The 17,273-nt window shown below is 37.0% G+C and overlaps 1 protein-coding gene across 2 annotated transcripts in view; it reads left to right on the forward strand.

Moving 5' to 3' along the window:
• LOC145285957 (putative helicase mov-10-B.1) overlaps positions 1–17,273 on the forward strand; it is an 84,848-nt gene that overhangs the window by 32,534 nt on the left and 35,041 nt on the right. For both annotated transcript variants that reach the window (XM_080134899.1, XM_080135454.1), the window contains exons 6-9: positions 2,290–2,458; positions 3,762–3,913; positions 9,607–9,786; positions 11,444–11,591. In XM_080134899.1, coding sequence (XP_079991025.1) covers positions 2,290–2,458; positions 3,762–3,913; positions 9,607–9,786; positions 11,444–11,591 — 649 coding nt within the window. The remainder of the gene's footprint in view (positions 1–2,289; positions 2,459–3,761; positions 3,914–9,606; positions 9,787–11,443; positions 11,592–17,273) is intronic.

Raw genomic sequence — 17,273 nt, forward strand, 5'->3', positions numbered from 1 at the left:
AATACCTCCTACCGGCAAACACTACCGTCTGAAATGGCCACATTGTCTCGCTAACCCGGATCTGCAGATATGCTCTTCTCAGATCCAACAGGGACACGTTAGAACCCAGCTGGCGCCACTCTCGTAGTTTGCTAGCGCACAAGTCAGCATCGGCTGTGAACGCATCAGCATACGAGTCCAGTTCTCGGTAATCCATTACCAGCTTGACTTTGGCTTTGTTGTGCTGAGCAACCACCATTAATGGGATCAGACCCTTAGGAGGTCCAAGTTTCTTGTAGGGGTAGGGAATCAGCCAGCCATCCTTGATCCATGTGCGAAGTTCTTCTTCGTACGCGGGCCTCATGTGGTCGGGCACATGGTATTCAGTTATTCTATTCTGCAGTTTGGCTGGTTCCCGGTTTTCCGACCACTTCCATGACGCAGTCCAAGCCCTCTTTTGCTCGTCAAATTCGACGCTGAAGTCTGATTGGTCGATCCTTAGCGCAGCACACACTGGGGCTTTCTCCTGAAAATGTACCGCCCCGTGTCGCCGTTATATAGACACCACCAAGGGCTCTGATGGCATCATATCCTAGGAGCAGGTCAAAACTCGGAGGTTTTTGAGCACTACCAGCGCCTCTAGGTTAGCAGAGCTTCCATTTTTCATCCGAAGGTTTACATTGCCCACCCCGGAACATGTGCGTGTCTCTCCACTGATGGTAGTCACTCTGACGTTCTTCTTTCTTCAAGTGTGGCAGAGATCTGCACATACGATATTGCGGGAGCACCCGGAATTGAGGAGTGCTGAGCACAGTGTTTCGTCCATATATATTGGGATGGCCGGCAGCGTCTCATTTAATTTCTGCGTGGGAAGAGGTCGACGCTGACACCTTGTCCCCGGTTCCGTTTTCCGGACACTCTTAAGCTATATGGCCAGTTTCCTTACACCGGTAGCAGCGAACAGCCGTTGGTTGTTGCCGGCAGTTCCTTGCAATGTGGCCCTGTCTATTGCATCTGTAGCATATGATTCCACCACGTGGACCGGGTCTCTAACACGGTTTCTTATCATTCGGTGTGGACTGAGCAGCAGCAATTACTGGTTCCCTCATCTCAGAGTAATTCTTCATTACAGTCCTGGCCCGATCTACTAGGTCATTAAGGGGCAACAAATCTGCACTTGAGCTAGCTCGTAGTAGTTGCTTTGCTCCTGTCGGGAGTCCTGCTAGGAATTTGCATGCTAAGGCCCGCTCAGGCAGTCCACCAAACAACACCGTCAACTTCGTCAGCTCTGCCAAGTACACGTCGACCGTTTCGCCTGGACGTAAGGTCCTTGCCTCAAGTTGCTACCAAGCAGTGGTGGGGTCAATCACAAACGCCTTGAACAGCGCCATCTTGATTTTCTCGTAATCCTGTTTGCCCTCATGGCTGAGCTGTTGATACACCGCAAAGGCGCCGCCGGACAAACGCAGAGGAACAACATGTTCGAAGTTTTTTACGCCAGACAAAAGGTAATGTAATTCCATCTTTTCCACCCAGTCAAGTACCAGGGTCGATCCATCAAACTCTGGTATTAATTTAAGGTCAATTTTTTCCCCCATTTCGCCGAAATAGCTTGAATTGGTTTCGCAACTATGGCAGTTGATTAGCACACACGTCGAACTTCTAAAGCTTGAATTCGTTTCACAACTACGGCAGTTGATTAACACACACGTCGAACTTCTAATCACACTGATGCAGTTGATACACACTGTCCTCGATCTTCTGAACATACTCCTTTTATTGTCCAAGCGTTCGTCATCAGCCAATCGGCAGCCAGAAAAATAGTCACGTGAGGGGTGACGTCATCGCTCAATAATCTTACAAAAACCACAGCCGCCATTTTTAATTTCTGCCCTCCCTGTGATCCTCCCAGCAGTTAAGACAACACGCGCAGACATGTGGTCGCTTTCTTCCTTCATTCTGTTCGACTTTACATGTTCTTTTGTCAACTTTATTATTTTTCTTTTGTTTTTTTCCTACCTCTTCAGTACTCAATGACCTCAGTCAAACATAGTGTCACACCTGTACATGTACTCTCTTTTTAATACTTTTTTCTGATCGTTTTTTTAATTTTTTTATTTAATAATCATTGAAAAGCTTTGTTTGGTCTTATTTTAATTGAGAATTATTGAAATTAGTTTTATTTATTTTTTTTTAAAGAATTATTGTTTCTGGTAGCAGGCATGCCAAAAGTTAGGAAGTACGTTAGCTGACTATAACCAATTTTATTAATAAAAAAAAAATTTATTTTTCATTTACTTTTAAAAACAGACAGATTTTAGAAGCTGGATTAAACCGGAAAAATTACAAAAAAATCTTTGAGCTCCTTTTGAATTTTGAAGAAATGCAAGCCGAGATTAACTTAGCCAGATTCAAGATTGAGAAAACGCCAATGTATTTTGTTGCAAACAGTATAGAAGGAATTTATCTCGATTTAGAAGTAAGTTCTTTTTTGTTTACCTTTTTCCTTTTTGTAAACTTTGTCATGCTTTTTATTTTATTTATGATTTTGCTAATAATTACAAGTATAAATAAAATTTATTGATTTTTACAGTTTTATTGCATGTTTTAATGTTAAGTTTGCAAGATGCAGGGGAGTTAACTGCAATTTTGATTAAACAATTGCAATCTACATTTTTAAACACAAAATGTTGGAATGTAATTGTGGCTGATATTTTATTTTTTTATTTAAAATACATCCAGTACATCTTTTACTGGATCATTTTTCGTAATTTATCTAAGGAAATAGCTAAAACTCTAGAGGGAGACCTCCAGTCATTAGTGGAATAGGCTTGAAACTGGATGGTAACATTCAATGCTGACAAGATTAAACTTATTTTCTTTAATAATTACAAGAAACCCTCTCAACCACTGGCTGCCATGGCCAATGATACACTACCTAAAAATATTTCCCTCAGACCTTTAGGCTTAACATTCACAAACATGAATTGGAACTACATTGAGGTAATTGCCAAGGCTGCTGCGAGGAAGGTGGGCTTTCTATTGTGCTGGAAGGCTACTCACACCTGAGAGTATCTGGTATCTCTACAAAACCACTATTCGCTCATGTATGGAATGTTATTGTTTCATCTGGGCTGATGCATCTGCTACTAGTCTCTCGTTCCTAGATAGGGTTAAAAAAAGAGTTGTCAACTTAATAGGTCCAACACTATTGGTCAACCGAAATGTGGCATCCCTGTGCCTGTTTTACAACTTATTTTAATGGTAAGTACTTTGATGAACTCCCTTGACAGCAATACCCTTGACAAATCCGACAAGCAGCAAAATCCCACCTCTACACTCTAGTTTCCTAGATGTCGTAAAGCCTTCTACTCAAATAGCTTCTTCCCTCAAACTGCTAGACTTTAGAATTTCTTCCCAGGCCTCTGCTTCTCTCACTGTACTGACATGCAGAAATTCAAGTGTAATGTAAACAAACATCTTGCTGCTCAACTCTCTCCATGGTATCCCTGCAAGTCTGATCCCAAATAATAGCTCCTTACGACTTGGTGGCACTGTCCCTTGTTTAGAGTGAAAAAAACAGTAAAAAAAAAGTTTTGACATGATACTTAAGTACATAATGTTTTCACCTGAAATGCGTTGGTTTAGAACATTATTCTACACAAGCACCATACATTTATCTGTGGCATTATTTGAAGCACACAAAGGAAACACATCTTTAGAGTTTGTTTGTATTAAATTGAAGCCAGTATATTTTTTATGAAAGTTTTATATTTTTTCAGATTGCTGGCATTATTGACAATGATGCACGAGTGGAAAAATATGGAAAATTAGGTGTTCGAATTTATAAAGATGAAACCCTGGAGCCACATTTGTATGAGGGGAACATTGAAGATAAAAAGACCACTTCAATTTCATTACATTTTGGAAAAGAGTAAGTTATGCATTTTGGAAATAAAATAAGAAAAGGACATTATTGAAAAGTATACAATAAAAATTAACAAAATTATACAGATAATTTAGCAAATACAGATAAATGAATAAAATTATAAAATAGCACAATTAGTAAGCTTTTCTTCGAATCTACATCATGGTGAGGAAAAAAAATGTATAAAATTCTAAGGATGGAGTCTATCTCCGAAATATTAATTTTAAACAAATAAATATTTAATGCAATTCTGAATTTTTCAGATGAGGTATGAATATTTGTATTGTTTTCATTGTTCGAACAATTATTCTCATCTTTTAGTTTTTAACGACCGAAACATTGTGCCAATAACACTAAAGATGAGAATATTTGTCCAAACAATCAAAACAATACAAAAATAAATATTTGTTTGTTTTCAAAATTGTAATTTATATGTATTCTATGTTAACACAATTAGTCATTATTTGCACTTTAAATAACAAACTAAAAAAATAAAAGTTATATTTTATTTAAAATTTTATAATAAATATATGTTTATGAAATTATAAAAATAAGTTTGTTTTATTTTAAAAATAAGATTTTTATTGGAATTTATATAATAAATAGATGTTCATGAAAGTATAAAAATATAATTATTGAAATCAAAATGACAAATAAAATTATTGAAATCAAAATGACAAATAAAATTATTAAAATTAAAATAACCAGTAAAATTATTGAAATCAAAATAAATGAAATTTCCAAAAAGAGAAGAAACTGATTTGCTTTGTCACCGATTCCAGTAGTGCTATGCTGGGAATTAGGAAGTATGTTAGTTGACTATAACCATTGTTTTTGCTCTCATTTATTTTTACACTTTCCTTCCTCCCTCTAATAATTTTCTTTCTACCTTCTCCTACATAGTTTTTTTCTTTCTCCTCATTTCTTTCTATAGTTTCATTTCTTTTTTATTTCTGTCTCCTTATCTCTCTATATTTTTATTCCTCCTTCCCCCTCTCCCTCTATAGTTTTTCTTTCTTCACTTCTTCCTCTTTAGTTTTAATATTCACTTTTTCTATAGTTTTATTTCTCTCTCCCCCTCCTCTACTTCTCTCTCTCTCCATTTTTGGTTTATTTCTTTCTCCCCTTTCTTCATCTATAGTTATTTCTCCTCCCCTTCTACATGGTACTAAACACAAAAAAAACGAAAGCTGTAAATGGTTAACCAGTTTTATTGTGCGTTCAAGAACTTCATATAAATAACTGTGTGACCTTTAAAACGAAGGCAGGCTTGAACCTGTACCGCGAAGGAGGAAAAGAATGTGAAAAAAAATGTGATGTCTGTGCTGTTACAACTATCGCCAAACCGGAAATGACGTAGGTTTAAATTAAGGCTAGACAATCGAAAAGAAGGGATGACTTTTGAAAATATTGGCGAAAAAAGCAACACCACCCTGTAGAAAAGTGCCCAGTTGAAGGTGAAGAAATTAATGTTTTTAGCCAATTTTTCGGTATTTGTTGTTTGAAGGATGGAGCTTCAAAATGATACTGATCTTGTGAAAATCCTCGCCTCTGTCGAAAGTTTTAGGCAGACATGCAAACATACATACATAGATTTATATATTTGTAGCTCAAATTTTCAACCCAAACCGATTAAAAACCTTACCCTATCTCTGAATACCCTTTATGCAAAATTTCAAATGTTTAGGCCAGAAATTGTCTGAGTAATTTGGTAGAGACCACATACATAAAATTTTTTTAACTTTGACCTCTATTATGATCCCTTAACATTTATTGTTTTGGTCTCAACTCAAGTTATTAAGTTAGATCCATGTCCAAGGAACCTATATCTAAAATTTCAAGTGTTTAGACCCAAAATTGTGGGAGGAGTTTGGTAGAGTTCTCAAAGGTCAAATCATTGAACTTTGACCCCTTAACAGCCAAATTTCTGTCCGAAAACGGATTACAAAGATTTTCCCAAATCTCAGTACCCTGTATATAAAATTTCCAGTCTGTAGAGTGAAAATTGACAGAGTTATTGTGTAGGGAAATATACACAGACAGACAGATACTTTCACTTTTTATTACATTTTCATCCCAAACATTGCCACTTTGATGTAGGGGGCTAGTATCAGGGACATAAGCTACAGGGGTACTATGTGGGGAGCTGGGCAGCAAGATGTCGGTTCACGTTACACGTGAACTTCTGCATGTCAGTACAGTTGGGGAGCAGGAACCCGGAAGGGAATTCCAAAGTCTAGCAGTTCTGGGGAAGAAAGTACTGGAGTAGAAGGCTCTCTTACATCTAGAGATCTCAACTGTGAAGGGGTTAAATTTTGCTGCTTGTCGGGTTTGTTGGGAGTATTTACGTCGAGGGGTACAAGTGCTTGCAGTTCCTTGGAGCATTCACTGTTAAAGTACTTGTAGAACAGGCAGAGGGATGCTACATTTTGTCGATGAGAGAGAGATTGAAGCGTAGATGACAGTTCATTGGAACCTTGTCTAGAAGTGAGAGACTAGTAGCAGATGCACCAGCCCAAATATGACAGCAATACTCCATACATGGTCGACTGGTAGCCTTATAGAGATACAGAATACTTTCGGGCGTTAGTAGCTTTCTAGCACGGTAGAGAGAACCTACCTTTTTCACAGCAATCCTGACAAAGCTTTCAATGTAATTGTTCAAACATGTTTCCTGTGAATGTTAGGCCGAGGAGTTTAAAAGATGTACTTTCAGATAAAGAGTCTTTGGCCATTGCTATTGGTGGTAGAGAAGGTTTCTTGTAATTATTAAAGGAAACAAGTTTAGTCTTGGCAGCATTGAATGTGATCATCCATTTTTGTCCCCATTCCACTGCAGATTGAAAGTCATCCTCTAGTGTTTCTGCCATTTCTTCAGATATGTTCATTTGTTTTCCTTTAAGTGAATGGCATATATGCTCAGAGATTACAGTTAGGATGTCTGCCATGGAATGGGCTTGCCTAAATCCATATTGTTGGTCGGTCAGAAGTTTAGCATCTATAAGGTGATGGACTAGAGCATGGTTAATTAAGGTCTCAAATATTTTGGAAAAACGTGGGAGGAGGCTAATGGGGCGATAATTTAATGGGTCAGTTCTTTCGCCAGAATTCTTGAATACTGGTACCACAGAAGCAGTTTTCCAACAGCCCGGAAAGCAAGATTCATTAAGGCATTTATAGTTTGGAGAGAACTGTAGCTACTTAGCTGAGCACTTTTTTAATAGCACAACTGGGATGAGATCGGGTCCACATGCCTTTGAAGTGTCAAGGTTTTTTATGATAGCATGCACCTGAGCAGGAGTGATTTTCAGATTGTCTAGTAGTGTGGCATCTGTCCGCAAAGGAAAGTCAGGCAGGGGGTGGTTAGCAGGGTCCAGTGTGGAGCTGGAGGCAAACCGACTGGCAAGCATGTTAACCTTCTCAGTTGCTGAGCAAACAACCTCATGATTGTTGGATAGTGGAAGAATTGTTGATTGCCCATTATTTACTATGCTGTTGTAGATTTTCCAGAAGTCACGAGTTCCTAATTTCTGTGCTTCAATGCGTTTTTTAGTAGTTTCAGTAAATTCTCTTTTAGCTGTCGCTATTTCTTTCTTACAGTTATTTCTAGCTTCTATATACTTCTGTCTGTTTGAACTGGACTTATGTCGATTAAATCTTCGGTACGCATGCTGTCTTTGCACGATGGCAGCTGTGCAAGTAGAAGTAAACCATTGAGGAGAGTGGAGCTTGCTATAAAACTTCCACGTGGGAACATGTGCTTCAATTGCTGTTTTGAACCATTCAGTGGTCTCATTTGCGCACTGTTCAGCAGGAAGTGAAAAGATATTTCGCCATGGAGTGTCTCTGATAAGATCCCTGATGTCTTCCCAGTCAGCCTTTTTATAATATCTTGTTGTTTTGAGCAATGGCTCTTCTGTTTTAGCTCTAGAGTTTAGGGCGATTTCAACTATTATTAATACATGATCAGCATTCCCAAGTGGGCTGGGGGCATTCCTAACACAATCATCAGGAACTGTGGTCAGAAACAGATCTAAAAGTGATGCATGTTGTTCTTGCTGGTCAGGGAAACGGGTTGGAAATGTAACCATCTGTGATAGGGAATGAGATATAGAGAAGTTATGTGTTGTGTTACCAGCTGTGTCTGTGTAAGTAGAAAATCCAAGCCAGTTGTTGTGGCGGACACTGAAGTCACCAAACACATGCACTTGTGCACTAGTGTCGAGGGAAAATGCTGTATCTATGCTGTCAGAGACTTTGTTTATCAGGGTACAGTCCTGGGTTGAGGGAGAACGATAGAGAAAATAAAAGTAACTAATGTTATGTTGCATGTTATGGCTAAAGCACATAAAGGCTTGACCGTCCAATTCTAGTTTTGTTTCTCTAGTCAAGGGAGGCTGTTTTGAATATAAACTCCAAGCCCATGCATATGTCTGTCAGTCCTTACGGCAGAGTGGGAGATATTTGGGCATGTTAAAGTAGTTAGAAGGGATGGAGGAGTGTAGGTTAGTCTTACTTAGTGCTAAGATATTCAGGGTATTTGTTAGGAGAAATGCTTCAACATCATTTAAATTAGTTCTAAGCCCACGTATGTTCGTAAATGCAAGTCTCAAGGGAGGAGGCAATTTGGTTTTGTTTGAGTTTTATCCTAGTTTAAGTGTAATTTTAGATTGCGCTGTCATTTTTTTTTTTTTTTTTAAAGAGTTTCAGTTTAGGTAAGGGGTGCTGAACAAGTGGTTATGCAGAACACTAGACATGCAATACAAGTAGACCATCAGCTGACCCTAAATCTACTAGGATTGTGGCCTCAGGAAAGCCCACCTGGGATGAGTGCAGGGTCCCTTTCCATGTTTGACATGGCACTACAAACATCCTGATATTATTCAACTTTTGATGGAGCAGCCGCTCTAAGCGCTACCAAAGAGTTAGGGCACCTGTACTACTGGTCGGAAACAGCAGCCACGTACTGTCAATCCAGTACTCTCAACTCATCTACTTGTACTGGCATTCAAGCACTCCCACGTGCCCAGTTTAGTGGGATGGGATGTGTCGGGAGAGGGGAAAACGGTGTTCATTGCTCTAGTCAGGAAACAAGATCGACCACTGAGTGTTTCTGTCAAATCTCTGTGATTCGACCTCTACGCCTGGCTAATAGGCAAAGAAGGAGTATGGAAGCCGGGCGATAGACAGAACCTATCTACTCCTTAAGCAGTTTAGGTTTGCAGACCGGTAATTTGTTTGAGTCACCAGCTCTAGGAAGGATGTCATCCAAGACGAGAGAGGCCACCTTTCCCTTAGGTTTAGCTTCAGATTTTTCCTTCTCCTAGATGGATGACCTTGAAAGATCTACGAGTCCACCAGCACCAAGAGAGTTTACCCCGCGCCTGGATCCTAATCCAGGTATTTCTGCGACCTCGCGTGGGTAGTTAATGTTACTGGGTTAGTATATTAATGTTATATAACTACTGAAAAATTACACTCCTCAAAGTGATTAACGGACATTGCTATTTCATTCAGATATATAGATTGTTTATATATCAAATTTTGTTTTGAAAACTTGAATTTTGTCTGGAGAAGACCTTGAAAAACTTTGAAAATAGACATTGAAAATTTGTACAAACCCTGATTAAATTGATCCCAAACACCTTGTTTATTATTGCTTAAATATTTAACTGAAACTTTTTAAAACTATTTTCCAGGCTTGCAAAAATTTACCATGATGAAATGCTGTTTCAAGTTCAATTTATCCCTTGCCGGTTCAACATCAGAAATCAACATAGAGCTCTCAACTTGGTTGAGAATTATTCCTTGTGGTCGGTTTTATTTCCATCAAATGAGAACATTGGTCAATTAGGAACGGAACCACTACAGGTTAAAGAGTAAGTTTCTAAAACCTAAAATTTATACTTACGAAGTTCCTTCAATAAGTTTCCAGACTTTTTTGTACAGGTATTTAAAATTGTTGCAGACATGAAAATTCAGTACGTTATTGCTGTACATCTTATTAAGTGACTGACCAATTCTTTTGATTTCAGATTCAAATAAATAGATACAGGAATTGGAGTACACCCTACTGAAGCCTAATTGCTGGTGAATTTCAAAAATGCAATTTGAACGTGAGGACAATTTAGAAGAACGATTTTCAATAAAAAAATGCTGCAGAAATGTATGGAATGCTTTAGACTGCTTTTGGACCATCTTGTATTAATCGAGCATCAGTTTTTGAGTGGCATTAGAAATTCAAGGAAGTCAGGAAGTCTATGAGAGGTGTGGGAGGAGTAAAAAAGTCAAAACACCAGAGTTGATTGGCCGAATAAAGAATTTCAGGGTCAAGAACCATCATGTGTCTATGGAGACAATAAGTGCACAGTTTGATGTTAGTGTGGGAACTGAACATACAATTATTCGTGAAGAACTGAAGATGCGAAAGATTTGCATGAAGTTTGTCCCAAAATGTGCTCCATCTTTGTTACAAACTATTGGACCAATATGAACATCAATACAGTTCCTTACCTTCCCTATAGTCTAGACCTTGCTCCCTGTGACTTTGAGTTATTCCCTAAGCTCAAGAAAAACTAGAGACTTATTATGAGACAATTGAGGAGATGAAAGAGGCTGTGATGAGGGTCATTGACACAATTGCACATGAGAATTTTCATGGAGTCTTCCAGAAGTTGTTTGAACAATACAAGTGCGTTTCAGCTGGAGATTACTTTGAAGAGGACTAGAGTTTCATGTGTCTACTATCAATAAAAGTGTCCACACAAAAAAAATCTGGAAATTTATTGATAAATAAAATATAAATTCTATAGAAAAATTTGTCAATCATTTCATGTATAGCAATAACATACTGAATTTTCAAGAGTCTACAACAATTTTATATTTCTGTACAAAAAAGTGTGGAAACTTATTGAAGTCATCTTGTAGATATTCCAACTGAGATCATTCATTGTTTCACAGGCAAGTATTACATCATCAGTATACAGCAACTCTTCTGCACAACCGATACAAAAATTTCTGGACAATGCTTGTAAAACACAAATGAAAAACGACAAACTCCGCACAGAACACTGACGTAATCCTACTTTAACATTAAAGCTATCACTAAATGTACCGTTATATATGGCATAATCACGTGAACATGCTGGTTCTCATTAGATCATCAAAGTTAAACAACGTTAAGTCTGGTCAGTACCAGATGAGTGACCATTCGAGAATACTAAGTGCTGTATGAGGAGAACGTTAACAACTCTCTGCAAAAAAAAAGATCTTAGTTTAGTCCGTACAAGTAGCTAGTTGTGTGGTCTATCTGAAATAACACCATTATTGGTCCCCCGACAAAAGGAGGATGGACCTGTAAATTAACCCTTGTCTATTCGTTTGTCCACATTTTTCTCAATAACTATGCCTTGGAATTTTTTTTTTAATTTTGCACAAGCATTAAACATGATATGAGTAAAAAAAAAGGTAACAAAATGGATTTTCCGGGAAAACTCTGAAGGAAATTTGATCTCTAAATTTTTTATTTTGTTTCAGGTTCTTTGATAAGAATATTGGCAAAAATCCTGAACAGGGAACTGCTGTGAGAAATATAGTGTCTGGAATTTCCAGGCCTTGTCCTTATATAGTTTTTGGACCACCTGGTACTGGTAAAACAGTTACTATAATAGAAGCAATGAAACAGGTAATATTTAATTTTGTTTGTTATATACAATATAAAACTAATGATTTTTATCGTACACGTTTCAGTTAAAAAATTATAATCCTCTATTCTGTAATAAAGAAAATATACACCAAAAGTCATTAATTTCATCAAGTAGTTTTATTTTTTATAAATAAACTCGTTTTTAAGTTATTTATGGGAATTAGGAAGTACATTAGCTGATTATAACTATTGTTTTTGCTTTCATTCATTTAATTACATTTTTTGTTCTGTATTTGTATTTTAATTTCTATTTTTATACTTTCCTTCCTCCCTCTAATAATTTTCTTTCTTCTTGCCCCTACATAGTTTTTTGCTTTCTCCTCATTTCCCTCTCTAGTTTTATTCCACCCTCCCCTCCCCCTCTATAGTTTTATGCTATTTTTCTCTCTCCCTCTATAGTTTTATTCCACCCTCCCCCTCTTCCTCTATAGTTCTTTCTTCCTCCATTTCTCCCTCTATATTTTTTCTTCCTCCATTTCTCCCTCTACAATTTTAATTTTCACTCTTTCCATAGTTTTATTTCTCCCTCCCCCTCCCTCTATAGTGTTCTTCTTATTTCCCCCTCTCCAGCTATAGTTTTATTTCTTCCTCCCCCTCAGCATGTATGGTTTTCTTTTGTGTCTACCGTATATACAATATAATTGATTTAAATAACAGTAAGTCATTTTGATGTTTAAAGAGGTTTGATAAATAAAAACTTCTGCATTTATTCATTTAGATTATACTCAATCCTAGACATGACCATCAGTATCTAATATTGAAACTAGGCATACAAAAAGAAAGCAACACAACTTATTAAGGCATCTCTATAAAGTCTATAACAAAAGGTATAATAGGTTGTTTGTTAATGTGCTGAGAGACCAGCATTCAATTCTTGACCAAGTTATATCGAAAATGTTATTCAATGTCTACTTGATAGTATGTTGTTTCGGGAGTGTATACATAGTCCAGGTCAGTAATGGAACAGTCAGTAATGGAACGTATGCCATCAAAATTCATGATGCTCTGATCAAGGATCTTGTTGATAATGTAGTTGGACAAGGGAAAGAATGCAACCTTTGTGAAGACCAGTCTGTACATTTAGATTCTCTCCAAAACAATAGACCTTTGAAGAAGAAAGAAAAAATAAGGTAGAAGAGAAAGTGGAGAAAGAAGGGGAGGAGATAAAAACAGTAAATAGGGGATACGGAAATACATATGTAAGTAGATAAACAGGTTTTACTAAATATGTACAACTAAAAATCATGTATGATCAATGTACGACTAATTGCCTCTGCTGCTGATTAAAGCAATTTCGACACAGGCGATTGTTGATCCATTAGCATAAAATATCTTAAAACAATCTTGTAATAAACAATAAAATGAATTTACTCAGAAGTTTCGAGAGGTTATTTTTTGCAAATATCTTTTTAAGTCCATATCTAAAAAGATATTTACTAAAGAAAACTCCCAACTTTTATTAAATATTCCCTCTTTCTTGAGGGATCTACTAAGTCCGTCAGCGCAAAAAATGTTATTAAAATAAACAATAAAACTTTAGTCACAGTCGTAATTATTTTTGGCGAATCCTTAGAGACAGACCTTTTCTTTTCAACCCAGTGTGCCACTGTTTTTAAAAATTTTAAGCTTTGTAAAAAATAAACAAATTTATTTCTTTACTATTGAAATGAAAACAAAACGAATTTAGTCACGGTCACAACTTTCAGTTGAGAGCTTTTTTTTGCTATTTTTTTCAAATTAAATTTTACAAGTAACATTTTTTAAATTTAAATTTTGTAACACAACAACATGATACTAGAAAATCTTTATAAAAAGTAGAATCCGTTAAGTCTTCATCCAAAATAAACAATTTTTTTTATTTTTATTTTTTTTTGTTTAAGCTTAGGGGAATTTTTTCTTTTTTAAATACAAGTCAAAAAAGAAAAGTTTCCTTAAGTTAAAAGAAAAAATATTTGATTACTTTTTTAAATAGTAAATGTTAGTTTTTTTAAATTTTATTTTTGTGTGTGTGTTTATTTTACTTTGGCAAAAAGAACTTCATTAAAGTAAGAACTTTAACAAAAAATAATTGAATAAGAAAAATTAATTGAATTTTTTTAGCGTCTGCTAATTTGAATTTGATTGGCTAAATAGCTCAGCATATCCCAGTTCTTCTCGATATCTGGCCGGAAATACTCGTGAAGGTTCGAAAAAAATTGCGGTAACAAAACTGCATAAGTACCGTTTTTTCTAAACAAAAAGATTGTTATGTCACTATTTTTTTCTATTCTTTTCTTCGTAATTTTGTTTTTCCATCCATTCATTTATTATCATCATTTGATCCTCTCCGATTTTATTTTATTTCATTCGCTTCATTTCATGAGTTGATGAGGCAGATCGGCTGTTACATGTCTTTTTTGTTTTCAAAGCATCTTTTCCGATTTTACTCACTAACTGATTTTTCCTTTTTCTTTTTCGGCGTTTCTATTTGACTGCGTTTCTCCTTCATAACAACAATTTATTTATTTATTCAGCTATTTACAAAGTGACTCATCTTATTATACACTTATGCTTTTCTTGCTAAAAAGGTTTTCATGCTAGTAAATACGTTTATTATTATTGTGATATTATGAACAGTTGCATTTTAAAAATCTTTGGATTTGAACTGATTTTTTTTTCGTGTATGATTTTGTCTTTTATTATATGTATAAGCAGTAATGTATAAGTCAAGAAGTAAATAGAACATAGTAATTGTCTGTATTTTTGAGATGATGTGTTTTCATTAATTGAGGTTGTCAGACTGACTTCCTCATCTTGGTTGTTATAGTTACAACGTTTCGGCCGTTTTGCCCTCCGGCCTTCATCAGGTGTTTTGTATCGAACTGGGGAACCATTTGTTAGGAGTCTCGAACCCAACTTATTATTATTATTATTACGGGGGTACGTACTGTGTTCGGACTCCATCTAGGCTCTGGGACATAGTTGTTGATTCTCTGTTTTGAATGTTACTTTTCACTGCCTTCGTTCAGGATTGAACTCAGTACCTTTAGGTAACTGTAAACTTTGATACAACGTCTAGGACCACTTGGCCATATGTCATTAGGACAATTCTTAGTTAATTTTTGTTAATGTTAAACCTATGTTGTGATTCAAGGTTTTCTCTCTCTATCAGAGGTGTCCAAATTGCATTCAGCTCTATGCTTGGTTTGCTCAGTAGGTTGTTATGTCCGAGCATGTGAGCTGTTTTTTAAGTTTTCTCACTTTCCAGTGGGTCTCTCTGTTTATTATTTTTACTTCATCCCATAGGGGGCGATGGTCCCCCCCCCCTCCATCCAGACATGGTTAACTCTACCCGATTTTTCCGTCTCCCCTTTAGTTACCACTTTTTGGTGTTCTTCCACCCTTACTTTAAAGGGGTGGCATGTTTCACCCTTGTAAACCTTTCTGCAACTGCATGGGATGGAGTATATGCAGTTCTTGGTCATGTTCTCCATGTGGGGCTTCACTTGTACCAGGTGTCGTCTGAGTGTTGACTCGCTCTTGAATACCGTCCTGATGTTGTAGGGGGCACATATTCTCTGAACCTTTTCGGAGATGCCTCGTATGTATGGTAGGCGACCGTTGGTGGTTTTTGAGTTTCATTCTCCTCTCTTATACTATTAACACGTCTGGTGGATAGTATGCTATCGGGGTAGTTGTTACGACGGAGGGTATTCTTCAACCTGACCATTTCTTGGTGGTATGTAATGGTGTCGCTACTTATTGTCTCTGCTTGATGTTGTAGGCAGCGTGCGATTCCATGTTTGATACTGTATGGGTGATGGGAGTTGAAGTTAAGGTATTGTCCGGTGAAGGTAGGCTTGCGATATATGGATGCCTTAAACCCATGCTCTGTGCGTGATATATCAAGGAAGGCCAGTTGGTTATCTTTTTCTTTCTTCATTGTGAACTGTATCGATGGTCTTATTGAGTTCACATGGTCTAGGAGAGCCTGGATGTCTTCCTGATGGGGCCAGAGTATGAAGGTGTCATCAACGTATCTTAGCCACCTGGTGAGCTTTAAGGGAGCTGAACCGAAGCCATATCTTCGAAGTATTCCATGTATATGTTCCCCATCACTGGTGATAATGGCGAGCCCATAGCTAGCCCCTCCTCTTGTTGATATAGGTCAGTACCCATTCTGAAGTAGGTTGTTTCTATGCAGAATGTCAGCATTTCCATTAAGTTTGGCAATGGTACACTTGTGCGCTCTTCTATGGAGAGGTCCACAGCTAGTTTGTCTTAAATTACTGCTAGTGCCTCACTAGTTGGGACTTTAGTGAACAGGCTAACCACATCTAGGCTTACCATTTGGTTTGTACTGATGGGTGCTCCCTTGATCAGTTCCGTGAAGTGGGCAGAATTCTTTACATGTGTTGCTGACTTGCCTGCTAATGGGTTTAAACGTTGTGACTATAACAACCAAGATGAGGAAGTCAGTCCAACGATCTCAATAAATAGAACATGTTTGAAAATTTAATGGTAGCTAACCATTTAGCATAGGGGGAAGTGGGGGTCAGTAGGCTCACATTTGAGCGGACCGCCTTGGGTGATGTTTACTCTAGCTATGCTACTGTGTACAATTGTAGTAAACCTCATTATGTATGACTAAAATCCGGCACAACTAAATGTCCGATTCAGCTCCTGCTGATTCAAGCACTTTGCATATTGTTTCTATATGACAAACATCAGGAGCAGTCAATTGTACATTGATCAGACAGACTTTTGATCATACATATTTTGTAAAACTACTGTATCTCCTATTTACAGTTTCTATCTCTTTCCCCTCTTTCACTTCTATCTTCCCTATTTTTCCTTTCTTCTTTTATTATTGGCTCTATTTTAATGATCCCAATTATTTCATAGTGGCCTATATTTTTTTTAAATATTGCCTACATTACCTTTCTGATTTACCCTTATGTGTTGTACCTACTTTTAATTACTATTTACCATTTTATCCTATTTCTTCAATCTCATTTCATTTCTAAATGTCATTAAGCCATTTTTTTTTCTATATTTTCATTTTGTATAATTCTGGCTCTTCTCCTCTTCTGATGAGAAGGATTTAAAATGCCATGGCCTAAAGAAAGTTTTTTTTAAATTTCCCTTAACTTTTTCTTATTGTTCTGATAATATATTAAAGTTGTGTTAATATTTTTATTCCTCATCTTTTGTTTAATATAAAAAATGGGAAAAAAATCTGAAGGGTAAGAATTCAAATGCACGGCTGTATATGTTGATTTTGGTCAAAATTCCTGTGACGAGCGCAAAAGCGCACAAAAAGTATGAGTTGTGCATGCCTACGTCAGGGAGCGAATCTGGGACCGTTAGATTACAAAGAAAAGCGTTTGTGAGCGATATTCGCATTACCGCGACAATTCGGTTCGCCCGACGGCTATAAAAAGTCAAGCCGAAAAGATTGGGAGTCGTTTCTTTATTTTTGGTTGGTTTTGGTTGATGGTTGAAAAGAACTTGCTTGTGAAGAGTGCGACGTTTGCAAGAAGACAGAAGTTGAAAGAACTGATTCGTTCAACTTTGAAAAGAATTTCTGGCGTGTATATCGCCTAACACAAATTACTCAGCTTTCTCCTTCCTCGTGCTGCGACACCTTTCACCAGATTTGAAGTCCATAGGGAACAAGGG

Source organism: Euprymna scolopes, chromosome 1 (genome assembly GCF_053919585.1).
Source record: "Euprymna scolopes isolate OS-2025 chromosome 1, ASM5391958v1, whole genome shotgun sequence".
In the NCBI taxonomy this organism is placed as follows: domain Eukaryota; kingdom Metazoa; phylum Mollusca; class Cephalopoda; order Sepiida; family Sepiolidae; genus Euprymna; species Euprymna scolopes.